We start from the raw sequence: 18,187 nt of genomic DNA, 5'->3' as shown, positions 1-18,187 counted from the left end.
AATATGAAGCTCATGAGTTATTATGTATGCATCTCATCCATAATGTTGCAGGTGAGATGGCACAGAGACGGCCTGTATTATTTTCATGTTACCTCGCCATAGAATTATTATAACACGCAATAGGAATTTTTTTCTTCCACCCATATGCGATTGCTGATTTCACTCTTACCAGAACTAGTAAGATATATCTTACTTTATAAAGGACCTTGGTGTCATTCTCGACTCTAAGCTCCTGTTCGATGAACACATTAATGATGTAGTGAGATATTCTAATAAAATGGTAGGGTTCATCACAAGACAGTGTCTCTGACTACTTATTTCGTTGTACAATGCTTTCGTCTTGAGCAGACTCAATTTCGCTTCTCCAATATGGAACCCTCATTACACCACCTACGTTGAGAGGATGGAGAAGGTACAGAAAAGATTTCTCAGATTCCTCGGTTTCAAAACAGGATTTCACTTAACATCCGGAAATCCACGTAACTACATGCTCCGATTGTGTCACTTCAATCTACTAACTCTCGAAGATCAGAGGAAGATAGGCGACATTATGTTCATCTATAAACTTATGAAGGGTCTCTCAGAGGCTCCAGATATCATTGAGCGAATAAATTTCCATATACCTCCGCGACAGCTCAGACATGTTGAGACATTCTATCTGCCCTTGAGACGTACTAACAGTGCCAAATACTCCCCTTTGGCAAGAATGCTTCAATCGTGTACTGATATTGGTAATACGGTCGATATTTTTTCTGTTGACAGTTGCCTTGCACTCAGAAGAATGTTAAGGACGATTTTTGGACTGGTTGTTCCCTGATCTCAAAAAGGGGAAAAGAAAGAAAGAGAATTTGTTTCTTGTTTTCTGATTTTTTGTTTTTCTTTTTTTCAGAAAATATAGGTATCAATGATAATATTGATGAGATACTGTTAATATTGTTGAACGGTGGATATATCTTGTGAACTTTTTTTATTTTTCATCTGCTTTTTCTGGGTACAATGTTTGTTATTTGTTGTGAATACTGTAGTGGGCGTATGCCTGTATGTATTCTTAAGTATAAAGAAATAAATAAATGAAAAATCCATTTCGAATAAACCATTGCATAGACCATACATTGAACCATCATTTCGGCTAGTGCTTACCTTTTTAAGGTACTTATATCGATAGAAATAACCCTATTTCGAAAAGAATGCCATCTCAGACCACACCCCTCACCAAACAAATTGAATTCACTTCATGGTGGAGCAAGGACAGTCTGATTCGAATCCGCTGAACAGTTGGACCACGACAAAATATAAAGGCCTACTTTTCAAAGAAAGAAATATTTATTGCTGAACACTAATAATTTCATCAAACACATTGCGTAACAATTGATGAGGATCTATATTCGTTCTATATTTCAGAAGCCACTCAGCAATTGTGAATTCACACGAGAATCGAGACGAGACTTTATGCCTTAGCAGCGAGATGAGACGAGACTTCAGTAAATTCTCGACGGAATATCAAGTCTCGTCTTTAAAACGAGACAAGACCAGACGAGACTCTCATAAGCTTCATAATAATCCTTTATTACATAACAAATTTCATATTTGATTGAATTAATTTGTTTTTCACAGTTTCCCATGTCTGCAGGATTCCAATAAATTTAGTTTCACTATAACTACCATCATTTCTGTGTTCATAGTCTTCTTCGTGTCCTTATATTCTGCTAATCTTCTCAACATCTACCATAATGAGCAATTGTTAAATCTGAAATAAGAATTTGTGATTATGATTAGGTACTTCTTCTCCATCGATTTCAATGACTCTCTCCCAGTAATTCTAAAATGATCCAAAGCTAGTTCGTAAAAACCTACATTTACAATGAAGAAACCGTTGCACAGTTATTTTTTTCTCGATAGAAGCAATTTATGCTGAAGGTTGTAGTATTTCTTTGAAAATTAAATCTTCAAACTTTGCTACCAATACGTTTCTCGAGATAATCAATGTAGAGGTTACAATGCAAAAGATCTGCAGACATATTATGTCTGTGTGAGATTTGAATTTTACACCATTTTCAGAGTAATATTTGTACATTGATTGTAACATGAGAGATGCATAGGTTACATACTGAGTAGGAGTATTGAGTGTGTCAAGATAGAAGGAATTCTTCATCGAAATGATTAGTTAGAAAGCAATGCATTCGAAAAGTTTTACTGCTGGACTGTGGAAAGCTTTATTTTGACATGACGACCAAAGATTTGCCATTAATAAAAATGAGACGTTTCAACAATCCATGATTTCAAACGATATGTACAAACCTGGTGCCGCGCATTTTTTCATGCAGTCTAGCATGTATTGATTAGAATACGTTCTCCCATCAGAACCACAGACTGGGAAAAGGATGAGGGGTGTCAAACAACCTTCACATTTTCCTGCCTGGACCAAAAAGAAATGATGAATGTCTCCCGAATAGAATGAATCAGATGCCGCTAAAATGATGTGAAATACTGAAAAATGTATTGATTTACTCATTGAACTCTACCCATGCAAAATATCAACCAGAAAAAAAAATTGAATATTTGACTATTATTCATAAAAAATTTATAGAATAATGAAATACTCACTGAAAAGAAACAAACGAAGTCCCATAACCATTTCGTTTCGCACGGCAAAGGTAACAATACAAATAAGAACTGTTGGCATCAATTTATATTCCATTCAAATTGAATAATTTAATCAGGATAATTAAATTTTATTGGGCGATAAGGTACACCCACACATATTGGTCGTTCTAAGTAAACTTGGATTAATCTGATGCTCAGAGTTCTTTCCATTAAAATTGGATTGTTGCAGATAGTGATCAAGTTTGGACAACAAGACTTGTTGAGTGTATGACTAAATGACTCGATAGTCAACGTCTTTTCTGCCTATTGTGGTACCCCTCAGCAAGCAATTTGAATTCTGTTTTCATGTTGGCAAGGACAGTCTCCTCCAGCGGATTTAAATCCGGTCAACAGATTGACCACGGCCAAAATATGCGCCTACTTTTCAGAGAATGAAATGTTTGTCATTTAGACGAATTTCTTTCGGCAGGTCAATTTAACCGAGTGAATCTGAACATCATCAATTTCTTCAAACACGCTGCCTTATTTCTCTATATTCTTGGTTTTCAAAGGCCACCTAGCCATTGATGATTCATAAGACACATCTGTTACACATTTGTTTTTTTAAAACCGGGACATTTTAAGTTGTATTTATCATATTCTTTTTAACTTCATCATGCTCTTGTCCTCTGGAAATAGTGGCATAAATGGCATAAAATACCATGTGGTATCTATTATTTCAATAATATCGTTTGATTTGATAATATCGATTGGAATTCACAATAATTGAAGAAATGGAAGCATTTTCGTTATGTCAAGAAGACGTTTGGCACTTGGGTAACTTGACCAAATAATACAGAAAGAATCATTCGAAACAACTCAGTAGCTTCTGTTTATGAGGGAGTTTGACAAAACAGTAAAACAGCTGCTCAGATCGCCTATTGATCGTCAATGCTAGTAGGAATCCAACATTTCCGGTATCACGACTCTATTGGGAATACAATTGTTCATTGCAGCGACATGGTGATGACAGTTCGAAGTGAAAAGTTAATGCAGTCATTGTCATTTTTGAAGGGAATTTTGAGATTTTCTTCAAATAAAACTTGATGTTTGACTCATTAGCGAGCGAGTTTTCCATCTAAACTAGTTTCTGTGATCTGTGATAAAACCTTTTTTCTCAGTTTACAGTTACTCAATTTCAAAGATTGGTTGTCGATACTGGATAAAAGTGTGTTTATCATTATCAATTTTAGGTCAATAAATGTCATGAAGTATTAGAAATGAAGAAAAATATTCCGACTATGTTGTGAATCAGCTGATAGAAGAGAGCAATATTTTTTGAATCTGAACTTCTTGGCTATTTACTCGATCATAATAGTAGGGAATTCATTATATGGGAGCCATACTAATGATATTTTGCATTTTCCATTATATGCAATGGCTAAATTTCAACATTGATACTAAGATAACTTGTCCAAGTTGAACTGGAAAATCAGTAATGATTTTCTAAATGAACTTTGTGTAAATGTCATCGAAATTCATATGTACCTATATCAACTTACTAGGTGGAAGAAGTCCTTTCTGGGGGAAACAGATTTGTTTTTTGTGTAAGTCCTTTCATTTTGAGGTAATATATCCAGGTAAGTTAATTAACCCTCTATTCTTCGTAAGCAATTTGAAATGTACAAAAATTTTCCGTGCTATAAGGACGAGATACATATGCCCTTAACCTTAAACATTGACTAAACGTTCTCGTTGAGATGAGACGAGACTTCAGTAAATTCTCGACGGAATATCAAGTCTCGTCTTTGAAACGAGACTAGACAAGACGAGACTCTCATGAGCTTTATAATAATCCTTTATTACATAACAATTTTCATATTTAATTGAATTAATCAGTTTTTCACAGTTTCCCATGTCTGCAGGATTCCTATAAATCTAGTTTCACTATAACTACCATCAGTTGTGTGTTCAGTGTTCCTCGTGTCCATATATTCTGCTAATCTTCTCAACATCTACCATAATGAGCAATTGTTAAATCTGAAATAAGAATTTGATTATTATAATTAGGTAGTTCTCCATCGATTGCAATGACTCTCTCCCAGTAATTCTAACATGATCCAAAGCTAGTTCCTAAAAACCTACATTTACAATGAAGAAACCGTTGCACAGTTATTTTTTTCCTCGAGAGAAGCAATTTATGCTGAAGGTTGTAGTATTTCTTTGAAAATTAAATCTTCAAACTTTGCTACCAATACGTTTCTCGAGATAACCAATGTAGAGGTTACAATGCAAAAGATCTGCAGACATATTATAAGGACGAACTGTTTCAATAAAAGTGGGAGATTTGAATTTTACACCATTTTCAGAGTAATATTTGTACATTGATTGTAACATGAGAGATGTATAGGTTACATACTGAGTAGGAGTATTGAGTGTTTCAAGATAGAAGGAGTTCTTCATCGAAATGATTAATTAGAAAGCAATGCATTCGAAACATTTTACTGCTGGACTGTGGAAAGCTTTATTTTTGACATGACGACCAAAGATTTGCCATTAATAGAAATGAAACGTTTCAACAATCCATGATTTCAAACAATATGTACAAACCTGGTGCCGCGCATTTTTTCATGCAGTCGAATTTGTATGGATTAGAATACGTTCTCCCATCAGAACCACAGACTGGGGAAAGCATGAGGTATGGCACACACTCTTCACATTTTCCTGCCTTGACCAAAAAGAAATAATGAATGTCTCCCGAATCGAATGAATCAGATGCCGCTAAAATGATGTGAAATACTGAAAAATGTATTGATTTACTCATTGAACTCTACCCATGCAAAATATCAACCAGAAACAAAAATTGAATATTTGACTATTATTCATAAAAAATTGATAGAATAATGAAATACTCACTGAAAAGAAACAAACGAAGTCCCATAACCATTTCAGTTCGCATGGCAAAAGTAATAATACAAATGTGAACTGATGGCATCAATTTATATTTCATTTAAATTCAATGGTTTTATCAGGATAATTAAATTTCATTGGGCGATAAGGTACACCCACACATATTGGTCGTTCTAAGTAAACTTGGATTAATCTGATGCTTAGAGTTCTTTCCATTATAATTGGATTATTGCAGATAGTGATCAAGTTTGGAGAACAGGACTGTTGAGTGTATGACTAAATGACTCGATAGTCAACGTCTTTTCTGTCTTTTGTGGTACCCCTCAGCAGGCAATTTGAAGTCTGTTTTCATGTTGGCAAGGACAGTGTCCTACAGCGGATTTAAATCCGGTCAACAGATTGACCACGGCCAAAATATGCGCCTACTTTTCAAAGAATGAAATGTTCGTCATTTTCACGAATTTCTTTCGGCAGATCAATTTAACCGAGTGAATCTCAACATCATCAATTTCTTCAAACACGCTGCCTTATTTCTCTATATTCTTGGTTTTCAAAGGCCACCTAGCCATTGATGATAATAAGACACATCTCTTACACATTTGTTCTTTCAAAACTGGGACATCATGCATCATGCTCTCGTCCTCTGGAAATAGTGGCATAAATGGCATAAAATACCATGTGGTATCTATTATTTCAATAATATCGTTTGATTTGATAATATCGATTGGAATTCACAATAATTGAAGAAATGGAAGCATTTTCGTTATGTCAAGAAGACGTTTGGCACTTGGGTAACTTGACCAAATCATACAGAAAGATTTATTCGAAACAACTCAGTAGCTTCTGTTTACGAGGGAGTTTGACAAAACAGTAAAACAGCTGCTCAGATCGCCTATTGATCGTCAATACTAGTAGGAATCCAACATTTCCGGTATCACGACTCTATTGGGAATTCAATTGTTCATTGCAGCGACATGGTGATGACAGTTCGAAGTGAAAAGTTAATGCAGTCTTTGTCATTTTTGAAGGGAATATATTTTCATGAAAATATGGCACTGTATAAATATAAAAGTGCAAAACAGAAGGTAATTTAAAGAAGGTAGTTTCTTTTTGTACTCAAGATTTTAAATTTTCACTCTGTCAGTGTTGATTTTTATGATTATCCTTTATTATATAAAAATTTTCACATATGTTCAAATTAGCCTATTCTTCACATATCCCAATGTCCGAAGGATTCAAATATTCAAAAATTCAGTTGTCTACCATCAGTTCTGTGTTCACTGTATATTCTGTTAATCTTCTTAACAGTTACCTCTATGAGCAATTGTTAAATCTGAAATAAGAATTTGATGATTATGATAAGGTAGTTCTTCTTCATCGATTGCAATGACTCTCTCGCAGTAATTCTTACACGATTAAAAGCTTGTTCGTGAAAAGGTACATTTTCAATGAGGAAATGGTTACCACAGTTTTTTTTTTCGAGAGAAGAAATTCATTCCGAGGAACTTTTGAACCTTGTGTACTATTTATCGAATCGGCTTCATTCCAACCTTGACCTAGACTCATTCACTTATACTCCATTCACTTTTATTTTAGCAGTCGGTTGGCCATGGAAATTTGACACATTTCACTCTGTATAGAACGAAAATGTGGGGTTATGACGCTTGCCATAACATTTTTGGGTTTGAAATCAACGCTATGTTGCCCGTTTTACGTGAAAGTTTCTGTTATCACGTATTTTATCACAATGTCGAATCACTTCGGAAAATATGAAGTCGAAAATATGTGACGAACATAATTGACGTTTATACGACCTGATTGAAGGCATACCAAATCTAGTTGTTTGTATGGAAAATACAAGAGATAATATCATAATATGCACTAGCTTGAAGAGAGTTAATGTTCGCTATCTTCATTGGCCAAAGTTTGAATACGTTACATCAGTTGTAAATTTCAAAAATATTTACCCGAAGATGAAATGCATATGATGCAGTGGTTGGGAATGGGTATCTTACGAAGGAATTAACAGATAATTACAAGAATGTTAAATTGTTCAACAAAAATCATCTTGCATCAATATGATTAAAAGGAATTAAAGGAAGGTTCAATTCAAGATGAACTTCACCTTTGAACATGAAAATTTCACATGAAAAAACAATTAACAGGACAACTGGCGCGTATTTGTGGGTGTTCATCTTAATACTTTGATATAATAATAATAATTAGGTATTTATTGGTACCTTGAGTCATTTACACTGTGTAGGACAAGTCAAAAAAAAAAGAAAAATCCATTTTCTGGAACTTATTCTACGATGACATTAATCGAAAATCCTGTAGTAAACTTTTCTCATTAATTAACTCAAACATAAAATTCTCAAATGCCACTACTTTTTTGGTTCTCCCAATAGAAGGAAATTCTTTGTCATCCTCTTCATCCACAATCTTTCTGATTTTGTAAATATTCAGCTGAAATATAGGTAAGTCGTTTAGATTCAGATGAAACATTATATAAATTTTCCTACATTGAATATGTTCGCTACCGTCTGACGTATTGTGGATTTTAGAATATCAGGGTATAAACTATTCGAATGAGCGGACCTGAATTCTAAATAGCACTTCCTAAAACCCTGTCTCTTTTTTCAATCATTTTCAGCATTTTCGTAATAAAAATTGATATTAGTTGTGGCAACAGCGTTATGACATTAACGACATTTCGTGAGTGCCAACCTTCCTCCGTTCTATTCACAAAAACTTGAGAAAATTATTATCTCATGGCCAACCGACTACTAAAATAAATGTGAACGGAGTATAGTCTAGGCATACATTCAACGGAGTTATATTCCCTCATAGTAGGTTTGTTACGGATTTCTCAAATGAGAGTTTAATATCGAGTACACCGATGTTTTTATAGTTGTCATTAATGGAAATAACCATAAACGTTTCAACAATCTATGTTTTCTAGTATGTACAAACCTGCTTCAAATTCCAAGCATTTTTTCATGCAGTTGAAAACGACTTCATTGAAATAAGTTTTTCCATCAGAACCACAGACTAGCGATCTGATGTAATCGAATTTACAAGGTTCACACTTGCCTTTATTTACCAAATCAAAAAACTTGTCGTCTCCCGAATAGCCCATCAGAAGAGACGCAGCGAAATTGATGTAAAACACTGAAAAAAGCATTCATTATGCTCATTATCTCATTAAAATCTCCTGGGGTGAAATATCCACCAGAATAAAAATAAAATTGCAGATTTGGCTAGTTATTCATCAATAACTGATAGAGTAATGAAATACTCACTGGAAAGGATCAAACGAAGTCCCATAACCATTTTAGTTTGCATGGCAATGGTAACAAACGAAACTGATACTATAAATTCAAATTTCATTTGAATTTTCAATTGAATGGTTTATCAGGATTATTAAATTTTATTGGGAGATTTCGTGTAATTAGGTATACTCCATTCAAATTTATTTAAGCAGTCGGTTGGCCATGAAATAATTTTCTCAAGTTTTTGTAACTAGAACCGAGTAAGGTTGGCACTCATGAAATGCCGTTATTGTCATAACGCCGTTGCCACTACTTATATCAATTTTTATTACGAAAATGCCGAAAGTGATTGAAAAGAGAGACAGGGTTTCAGGAAGTGCTATTTAGAATTCAGGTCCGCTCATTCGAATAGTTATACCCTGATATTCTAAAATCCATCCATATGTCAGACGGTAGCGTAAATATTCGATGTAAGAAAATTCATTTTTTAATGTTTCAACTGAATCTAAACGACTAACATTTCAGCTGAATATTTCCACAATCAGAAAGATTGTGAAAGAAGAGGATGATAAAGAATTTCCTTCTATTGGGAGACCCAAAAAAGTGGTGGCATTTGAGAGTTTAGTGAAGGATTTTTGATGAATGTCATCGTAGTTCCCGATATTGATTTTTCTATTTTTCATTTGACTTGTCGTACATTGTAAATGTCTTAAGGTACCAATAAATACCTAATAATTATTATTATATCAATGTATTAACATTAACAGCCACAAATACGTGTCAGTTGTCCCGTTAATTGTTTATTCATGTGAAATTTCTGTTCAAAGGTGAAGTTCATCTTGACTTGAAAGTTTCTTTAATTCCTTTTACTTATATTGTTGCAAGAAGGTTTTGGCTGAAGAATTTAACATTTTTGTAATTATCTGTTAATTCCTTCGAGAGATGCCCATTCCCAACCACTGCATCATATGCATTTCATCTTCGGGTTAATATTTTTGAAATCTACAACTGATGTAGTGTATTCAAACGAACTTTAACTCTCCTCAAGCTAGTGCATATTATGATATTATACTGATCTCTTGTATTTCCCATGCAAATAACTGGATTTGGTATGCCTCCAATCAGTTGGTATAATCTTCAATTATGTCGTCACATATTTTCCGAAGAGATTCGACACTGTGATAAAATACGTAATAACAGAAACTTTTACGTGGAACGGGCAACATACTGACTTAAAACCCAAAAATGTTTTGACAAGCGTCATAACCCCACATTTTCGTACTATACAGAGTGAAATGTGTCAAATTTTCATGGCCAACCGAGTGCTGAAATAAAAGTGAATGGAGTTTATACCCACTCATATTGGTTGTTCTAAGTAAACTTGGATTAATCCGCTCAGAGTTTCCTCCATTTCAATTGGATTGTCGCATATAATCAAGTTTGAAGAACATGACTTGTATACCACTGAATGACATATGGTCAACGTCTTTCGTCTATTTTCATGACAGCACTAAAAATACTCTGTTGGTACTACTCACCTCTCATGGGTCGGTTTCTTCATGAAGGAGTAACAGAAAAATCTTATCATCTCATAATGAAAAACCTGTTTGAATCTGTATTCAGAAAGAAACAATGCATTGTGTTAAAATTGGTGGAAAATATTCTGTTGATCGTGGTACGATAAAATGATAATCACATCGATGATTCGATAAGAAAAAGTATGCGATATATTGGAATACTGTAACTTATTTCCGAGCAATGTGTATGAAATTTGTTCTTGACATTATTTCAACGGAATGAATAATAAATATGGAGCGATATGATATAAGTTGTCAATTTATTGAACTTAAATATAACATCATGCCATCAGGTATCCTTAATTGTCATATAAAATAACCTAATTTTTAATTTTTTTAAACTGTTCCGCAGCCATCTTGATTGGTTTCAGGTATTCTTCTTGATACTCAGGCTCACAGAAACCTAGACGTTGCAGTTTGACTTCTGCAAAAAAACGTTCATTTGTTACTTTCACGGGTATTTTCATATTTATGCTTCATCTACATATGATTTGAATTGATATTTCTATAGGTTGTGTTCTGACTCGCTTGTTAGAATATTTCAATTGAAAAAAAAACCTCACATATCGGTTTCACTTACGTTCTTCCTCGGGTAAACACTCGTTCAGGCAACGTATCATAGATGGGCCTGAATATGATTTTCCATCAGAGCCACATATTACTGGCCCTAAGGGATTTCTGTTACAAACAACCTGTGTCCCATTATTATTACAGGTCTTCCACACTTCTCGGAACTTTGCGTTCCCTGTGAATTTATACGATGCTGCTAAACTAAGGAGAAAGACTGAAACAAAATCACATTGATGTTTTCCGAATCTCACAACGTAATCCGACTATTTATTAAAGAATCGATTAGAAATATTTTGGAAAACAAACCCTGAACACTGCGTGATTCCGACACTTTTTATTGAAGACTTTCATTCGCAATTTTTCTGTATCCAGAAAGGCTCAAAATATATCGACCACTCAGACTCATCCTAGTTCACACCCGCCCTATACTGGTTTCCAGCAAAAACTATTTTCTAGATGTTTAGAACTTAGGCGAAGACTAGTTTCCGAAAATTTTGAAATAAAATAACTCGAATGAAAAGTCATTTACTTGAGCTCAGTCTAGTTTTCATTCTTTCAAGGTAAAGAACCAAAATGTTGGTACTTACGAATTAGGTATAAACCGAACAATTTATTCATATTGGTTCGCTGGAGCAATCTCTATTATGCCAAGAGTATCGAAAATATCGAGATTTTATATAAACATTGTGTTAATTCATTGGTCGATTTGATTTACGATTCGTACACAATCACTTGTAGACATTGTTCGCTCTTAAATCACCTTGAAGTAAGTGTTGATTGAGGGACCTGAGTGAATTTTCTGGTCGATTGATCTCTTGATGAAGTTTTTTACATCAGTGAGCTGCAAAAAGTACGCACTATGTGGAAAACTATCTTATTACCTATTTTCGTAGATTCATTCAAATGGAGAAAATTCCAGAACGTTGTACAGGTGAGACAAAAATTGAAATTTTGATAAGATAAAAACTAAAGAAAACGCAGCATATGTGGAATAGAATTTATAGTATGGTATTTATCGTTTTTTTATACTTTTTGATACTTGCTGCATCAATCTTTCCGCGTTTGAATCTCTACAGAACGCACAAAATATTTTTTCTGCTCTGATTGATCAGATAAGTATAAATATATAAATGTACTGAAAATTATTACTATGTATATATTTCATTCGCTTTTATTTTAGCACTAGGTTGGCCTATTTTCATGACAGCACTAAAAATACTCTGTTGGTTCTACTCACCTCTAATGGGTCGGATTATTCATAAAGGAGTATCAGAAAAATCTTATTATCTCATGATGAAGAACCTGTCTGAATCTGTATTCAGGAAGAAACAGTGCATTGTGTTAAAATTGGTGGAAAAATATTCTGTTGATCGTGGTAAGATAAAATGATAATCACATTGATGATTTGATAGAAAAGAGTATGCGATTGAATACTGTAACTTATTTCCGCGCATTGTGTATGAAATTTGTTCTTGACATTATTCCAACAGAATAAATAATAAATATGGAGCAATATGATATAAGTTGTCAATTTATTGAACTTAAATACAACATCATGCCATGAGGGTTCTTAAATTCTCATATGTCAAAATCTTCCTATTTGCTTTAATAATATCCAACATCAACTTGATTGATTCCAGGTATTCTTTTTGAATCTCAGGCTCACAGAAACCTAGACGTTCCAGTGTGACTTCTGCAAAAAGCGTTCATTTGTTACTTTCACTGGTATTTTCATATTTATCCTCCATCTACATATGATTTGAATTGATATTCCTATAGGTTGTGTTCTGACTTGCTTGTAAGGCTATTTCAATTGAAAAAAACCTCACATATCGGTTACACTTACTTTCTTCCTTGGGTAGACACTTGTTCAAGCAACGTATCATAGATGGGCCTGGATATGATTTTCCATCAGAGCCACATATTATTGGCCCTAACAAATTTCTGTTGCAAACATCCTCTGTGCTATTATTGTTACAGGTCTCTCGGAACTTTGCTTCCCCTGTGAATTTATACGATGATGCTAAACGAAGGAGAAAGACTGAAAAAAATCATATTGATGTTTTTCGAATCTCACAAGATAATCCGACTATTTATTAAAGAATCGATTAGAAATATTTTCGAAAACAAACCCTGACCACTGCGTGATTCCGAGACTTTTTATTGAAGACTTTCATTCGCAATTTTTCTGCATTCAGAAAGGCTAAAGGTATATCGACCACTAAGACTCATCCTAGTTCAAACCCGCCCAATAATGGTTTCCAGCAAAAAATATTTTCTAGATGTTTAGAAATTAAACGAAGCCTAGTTTCCGAAAATTTTGAAATAAAATATTTATAAAATAACTCGAATGAAAAGTCATTTACTTGAGCTCAGACTAGTTTTCGTTTTTTCAAGATAAAGGACCAAAATCTTGGTACTTACGAATTAGGTATAAACCGAACAATTTATTCATATTGGTTCGATGGAGGAATCTCTATTATGCCAAGTAGTATCGAAAATATCGAGATTTTATATAGACATTATGTTAATTCATTGGTCGATTTGATTTACGATTCGTACACAATCACTTGTAGACATTGTTCGCTCTTAAATCACCTTGAAGTAAGTGTTGATTGAGGGACCTGAGTGAATTCTCTGGTCCATTGATCTCTTGATGAAGTTTTTTACATCAGTGAGCTTCAAAAAGTACGCACCATAAGGAAAACTATCTTATTACCTATTTTCGTAGGTTCATTCAAATGGAGAAAATTCCAGAACGTTGTACAGGTCAGACAAAAATTGAAATTTTGATAAAATAAAAACTAAAGAAAACGCAGCATATGTGGAATAGAATTTATAGTATGGTATTTATCGTTTTTTTATACTTTTTGATACTTGCTGCATCAATCTTTCTGCGTTTGAATCTCTACAGAGCGCACAAAATATTTTTTCTGCTCTGATTGATCAGATAAGTATAAATATATAAATGTACTGAAAATTATTACTGTGTATATATTTCATTCGCTTTTATTTTAGCACTAGGTTGGCCTATTTTCATGACAGCACTAAAAATACTCTGTTGGTTCTACTCACCTCTAATGGGTCGGATTCTTCATAAAGGGGTATCAGAAAAATCTTATTATCTCATAATGAAGAACCTGTCTGAATCTGTATTCAGGAAGAAACAGGGCATTGTGTTAAAATTGGTAGAAAAATATTCTGTTGATCGTGGTACGATAAAATGATAATCACATTGATGATTTGATGGAAAAGAGTATGCGATTGAATACTGTAACTTATTTCCGAGCATAGTGTATGAAATTTGTTCTTGACATTATTCCAACAGAATAAATAATAAATATGGAGCAATATGATATAAGTTGTCAATTTATTGAACTTAAATATATAATCATGGCATGAGGGATCCAAAATTCTCAGATAAATAAATCTCTTTTCCAAATTTTTCCATTTGTTCCGGATCGATCCCGATCATTTTCATGTATTCTTTCTGTTTATCTTTTTCTTTATCATTCTCACGCTCACAGAAACCTAGACGAACCACTGTGACTTCTGCAAAAAACGTTCATTTGTTACTTTCACGGGTATTTTCATACTTATCCTTTATCTACATATGATTTGAATTGATATTCCTATAGGTTATGTTCTGACTCGCTAGTTAGGCTATTTTAATTGAAAAAAAAAACCTCACATATCGGTTACACTTACTTTCTTCCTTGGGTAGACAGTTGTTCAAGCAACGTATAATAGATGGGTCTGAATATGATTTTCCATCAGAGCCACATATTATTATCTTAAAGAAATGTCCGGTGCAAACAACCTGTGTGCTATTAGGATTACAGGTATTCCACAATTCTCGGAACCTTCTGTCCCCTGAGAAATCAAACGATGCTGCTAAACTAAGGAGAAAGACTGAAAAAAAAATCATATTGATGTTTTGCGAATCTCACAAGGTAATCCGACTATTTATTAAAGAATCGATTAGGAATATTTTCGAAAACAAACCCTGACCACTGGGTGATTCCTACTTTTTATCGAAGACTTTCATTCGCAATTTTTTTGCATTCAGAAAGGCTAAAGGTAAAGCGACCACTCAGACTCATCCTAGTTCAAACCCGCCCAATAATGGTTTCCAGCAAAAAATATTTTCTAGATCTTCAGAAATTAGACGAAGCCTAATTTCCGAAAATTTTGAAATAAAATAACTCGAATGAAAAGTCATTTACTTGAGCTCAGTCTAGTTTTCGTTCTTTCAAGGTAAAGGACCAAAATGTTGGTACTTACGAATTAGGTATAAACCGAACAATTTATTCATATTGGTTCGCTGGAGGAATCTTTATTATGCCAAGTAGTATCGAAAATATCGAGATTTTATATAAACATTATATTAATTCATTGGTCGATTTGATTTACGATTCGTACACAATCACTTGTAGACATTGTTCGCTCTTAAATCACCTTGAAGTAAGTGTTGATTGAGGGACCTGAGTGAATTTTCTGGTCAATTGATTTCTTGATGAAGTCTTGTACATCAATGAGCTTCAAAAAGTACGCATCATATAAAAACTCTCTTATCACCTATTCTCGTTCATTCAAACGGGGAAAATTCCAAAACGTAGTACAGGTGAAACAAAAATTGAAATTTTGATAAGATATAAACTAGAGAAAACGTAGCATATGTGGAATAGAAATTATAGTATGGTATATATCCTTATTTTTATACTTTTTGATACTTGCTGCATCGAATCTACTGCGTTTGAATCTCTACAGAACGCTCAAAATATTTTTTCTGCTCTGATTGATCAAATAAGTATAAATATATAAATGTACGGAAAATTATTACTATGTATATACAGGGTGTCCCAGTCGTTGACGTCAAGCCGGAAAAAGCTGATAGACCAAGTCATGAGAGTTATCAGAAAAATATTTAAAAAAATCTAAATTATGTATTTTAAAAATTATTGCTATATTAAAAAAAAAACGAGAAAATCTACACACTGTGATGGTTTTTTAACTCCCGTTACTACAAATCTTTATTTATTTACAATTTTATTTTCATTATGTAATCTTGACTAGTGCTTCTGTAAGCTGTCGCCAAAAATTCAAAGGTAACTACGCCAGCTTGGAAGAAAATGACACTTTTCGCCCAACTAAGTATGCAAAATTAATACTTCGCCACATTTAAACTGGCTGTACTGAAAAAAAAAAGTACTATACGCTAGTTGGGCAAGTTACCTTAAAAGTTGGCGCATTTAATAAGGATTCCAAAATATTATGACATTTGCTTGAAAATTTGACAATTAGACTTGGACAATTTTTTTTGTAAAAAAACCCTATTTCAAACAAAATTTTATTACTAGATTTGACTACTAGATTCTAGTTTGAGTGACACGGAGAAGTGTAAGCGAGACAGAAATCGTATTTCCAGGTAGTTCAAGGCACCGCAGGCCAATCAATGACTCATTCTTATTTGCTTTAAGTTAAGGATTGGTTTTGGTTGGTTGGAAGCAAATAAGAATGAGTCATTGATTGGCCTGCGGTGCCCTGAACTACCTGGAAATACGATTTCTGTCTCGCTTACACTTCTCCGTGTCACTCAAACTAGAATCTAGTAGTCAAATCTAGTAATAAAATTTTGTTTGAAATTGGGTTTTTTACAAAAAAAATTGTTCAAGTCTAATTGTCAAATTTTCTAGCAAATGTCATAATATTTTGGAATCCTTATTAAATGCGCCAACTTTTAAGGTAACTTGCCCAACTAGCGTAGTACATTTTTTTTTCAGTACAGCCAGTTCAAATGTGGCGAAGTATTAATTTTGCATACTTAGTTGGGCAAAAAGTGTCATTTTCTTCCAAGCTGGCGTAGTTACCTTTGAATTTTTGGCGACAGCTTACAGAAGCACTAGTCAAGATTACATAATAAAAATAAAATTGTAAATAAATAAAGATTTGTAGTAACGGGAGTTAAAAAACCATCACAGTGTGTAGATTTTCTCGTTTTTTCTTAATATGGCAATAATTTTTAAAATACATAATTTAGATTTTTTTTAATATTTTTCTGATAACTATCATGACTTGGTCTATCAGCTTTTTTCGGCTTGACGTCGGCGTCTGGGACACCCTGTATAATAATTCATTCATTTTTATTTCAGCACTAGGTTTGCCATGAAATGATTTTCTCAAGTTTTTGTAACAAGAAAGGAGTAAGATTGGCACTTATGAAATGTCGTTAATGTCATTCCGCCGTTGCCACAACTATTAAAACTAATATCAATTGATATTACAAAAATGCCGAAAGTGATTGAAAAAGAGAGAGGACAGGGTTTCAGGAAGTGCTATTTAAAGTTCAGATCCGCTTATTCAAATATTACGTACCTAACCCTGACATTCAAATATATCTTCTAAAATATATCATTTGAATCTTAAAGACTTATATTTAAGCTGAATGTTTCCACAAACAGAAAGATTTGTAATGAAGAGGATGACAAAGAATTTCCTTCTATGGGAGACCCAAAAGAGTGGTGGCATTTGAGAATTTCATTTGAGGATGAACGAATGCGAAAAGTTACTACAGGATTTTAGATGAATGTCATCGTAGATGATTAATTTTTCTATTTTTCATTTGACTTGTCCTATATATTGTTAATGTCTTGAGGGATCGATAAATATATAATTTTTATTCTTATATCTAAGTATTAAAAATAAACAGCCATAAATACAATCCAGTTGTCCTGTTTATTGTTAATTCATGTGAAATTTTTGTTTAAAGGAGAAGTTACTCTTGCCTTGAAACTTCCTTCAATTCATTCGACTTCTATTGATGCAAGATGATATTTGTGTAAGAATTCAACATTCGTGTAATTATCCTTCAATTTTTGGGGATACCCATTCCCAACCACTGCATGATACACATTTCATCATCGAGTTGATTGTTTCAATTCTACAACTGATATAACGTCTTCAACCAAGGAAGATAACCAACATTTCCTCTTCTCAAGCAACTGCATATTATATGTATCAATAACTCAATTTCCTTCCATAGCAAGAATGAATATATTTAAAAACAGATCTCTTGTATTTTCCATGCAAATAACTGGATTTGGTATGCCTTTACTCAGTTTGTATAAACGTCAATTATGTTCGTCACATATTCTCCGAAGTGATTCCGCATTGAGATAAAATACATTTTCGTACTATACAGAATGGAATGTGTCAAATTTCCATGGCCAACCGAGTGCTAAAATAAAAGTGAATGGAGTATGGAATATGGATGAA

The 18,187-nt window shown here is 33.6% G+C and overlaps 4 protein-coding genes across 8 annotated transcripts; all 4 read right to left on the bottom strand.

Moving 5' to 3' along the window:
* Positions 1-1,545: 1,545 nt before the first annotated feature.
* Positions 1,546-5,631, bottom strand: LOC123317413 (serine protease inhibitor dipetalogastin-like). 3 transcript variants are annotated; one of them, XM_044903951.1, is made up of 3 exons: positions 5,500-5,550; positions 2,299-2,487; positions 1,546-1,747 (listed from the first exon to the last, which is right to left on the bottom strand). In XM_044903951.1, the coding sequence occupies exons 1-3, from the start codon at positions 5,540-5,542 to the stop codon at positions 1,716-1,718; spliced, it is 264 nt and encodes an 87-aa protein (XP_044759886.1). In that variant the 5' UTR covers positions 5,543-5,550; the 3' UTR covers positions 1,546-1,715. The 3 variants fall into 3 exon arrangements, with proteins under 3 accessions (XP_044759886.1, XP_044759872.1, XP_044759877.1); XM_044903937.1 differs by lacking the exon at positions 5,500-5,550 and adding an exon at positions 2,605-2,766; XM_044903942.1 differs by lacking the exons at positions 1,546-1,747; positions 2,299-2,487 and adding exons at positions 4,424-4,623; positions 5,194-5,382 and having other exon boundaries at positions 5,500-5,631.
* A 1,008-nt stretch (positions 5,632-6,639) lies between these two features.
* Positions 6,640-9,016, bottom strand: LOC123317390. Of its 2 annotated transcripts, none has more exons than XM_044903912.1 (3): positions 8,796-9,016; positions 8,587-8,664; positions 6,640-6,826 (listed from the first exon to the last, which is right to left on the bottom strand). In XM_044903912.1, the coding sequence occupies exons 1-3, from the start codon at positions 8,881-8,883 to the stop codon at positions 6,795-6,797; spliced, it is 198 nt and encodes a 65-aa protein (XP_044759847.1). In that variant the 5' UTR covers positions 8,884-9,016; the 3' UTR covers positions 6,640-6,794. The 2 variants fall into 2 exon arrangements, with proteins under 2 accessions (XP_044759847.1, XP_044759841.1); XM_044903906.1 differs by having other exon boundaries at positions 8,467-8,664; positions 8,796-8,891.
* A 1,567-nt stretch (positions 9,017-10,583) lies between these two features.
* Positions 10,584-13,498, bottom strand: LOC123317344. 2 transcript variants are annotated; one of them, XM_044903833.1, is made up of 3 exons: positions 13,337-13,498; positions 12,759-12,953; positions 10,584-10,766 (listed from the first exon to the last, which is right to left on the bottom strand). In XM_044903833.1, exons 1-3 carry the CDS (start codon positions 13,365-13,367, stop codon positions 10,663-10,665), a joined length of 330 nt encoding a protein of 109 aa, XP_044759768.1. In that variant the 5' UTR covers positions 13,368-13,498; the 3' UTR covers positions 10,584-10,662. The 2 variants fall into 2 exon arrangements, with proteins under 2 accessions (XP_044759768.1, XP_044759760.1); XM_044903825.1 differs by lacking the exons at positions 12,759-12,953; positions 13,337-13,498 and adding exons at positions 10,923-11,126; positions 11,500-11,634.
* A 765-nt stretch (positions 13,499-14,263) lies between these two features.
* Positions 14,264-15,358, bottom strand: LOC123317337. The gene is made up of 3 exons (XM_044903814.1): positions 15,197-15,358; positions 14,621-14,824; positions 14,264-14,464 (listed from the first exon to the last, which is right to left on the bottom strand). Exons 1-3 carry the CDS (start codon positions 15,225-15,227, stop codon positions 14,304-14,306), a joined length of 396 nt encoding a protein of 131 aa, XP_044759749.1. The 5' UTR covers positions 15,228-15,358; the 3' UTR covers positions 14,264-14,303.
* Positions 15,359-18,187: the final 2,829 nt, after the last annotated feature.

Source organism: Coccinella septempunctata, chromosome 1 (assembly GCF_907165205.1).
Source record: "Coccinella septempunctata chromosome 1, icCocSept1.1, whole genome shotgun sequence".
NCBI classification, from domain to species: domain Eukaryota; kingdom Metazoa; phylum Arthropoda; class Insecta; order Coleoptera; family Coccinellidae; genus Coccinella; species Coccinella septempunctata.
The sequence above is the reverse complement of the archived record's forward strand: the minus strand, read 5'-3'. Positions and strand labels throughout refer to the sequence as shown.

Excerpts from the sequence above, each read along its gene's own strand:
- LOC123317337 (XM_044903814.1), bottom strand. The coding sequence starts at position 15,227 with ATGAATAAATTGTTCGGTTTATACCTAATTC. Across the intron at positions 14,825-15,196 it reads GTTCGGTTTATACCTAATTC|TCTTTCTCCTTAGTTTAGCA; the intron begins GTAAGTACCAAC and ends TTTTTTTTTCAG. Across the intron at positions 14,465-14,620 it reads CTGTCTACCCAAGGAAGAAA|AAGTCACAGTGGTTCGTCTA; the intron begins GTAAGTGTAACC and ends CGTTTTTTGCAG.
- LOC123317413 (XM_044903942.1), bottom strand. The coding sequence starts at position 5,593 with ATGAAATATAAATTGATGCCATCAGTTCACATTTGTATTATTACTTTT. Across the intron at positions 5,383-5,499 it reads ACTTCGTTTGTTTCTTTTCA|TATTTCACATCATTTTAGCG; the intron begins GTGAGTATTTCA and ends TACATTTTTCAG. Across the intron at positions 4,624-5,193 it reads GAAAAAATGCGCGGCACCAG|ATTTAACAATTGCTCATTAT; the intron begins GTTTGTACATAT and ends TTCTTATTTCAG.
- LOC123317390 (XM_044903906.1), bottom strand. The coding sequence starts at position 8,883 with ATGAAATTTGAATTTATAGTATCAGTTTCGTTTGTTACCATTGCCATG. Across the intron at positions 8,665-8,795 it reads ACTTCGTTTGATCCTTTCCA|TGTTTTACATCAATTTCGCT; the intron begins GTGAGTATTTCA and ends TGCTTTTTTCAG. Across the intron at positions 6,827-8,466 it reads ATGCTTGGAATTTGAAGCAG|ATTTAACAATTGCTCATAGA; the intron begins GTTTGTACATAC and ends TTCTTATTTCAG.
- LOC123317344 (XM_044903825.1), bottom strand. The coding sequence starts at position 11,530 with ATGAATAAATTGTTCGGTTTATACCTAATTC. Across the intron at positions 11,127-11,499 it reads GTTCGGTTTATACCTAATTC|TCTTTCTCCTTAGTTTAGCA; the intron begins GTAAGTACCAAC and ends ATTTTGTTTCAG. Across the intron at positions 10,767-10,922 it reads GTGTTTACCCGAGGAAGAAC|AAGTCAAACTGCAACGTCTA; the intron begins GTAAGTGAAACC and ends GTTTTTTTGCAG.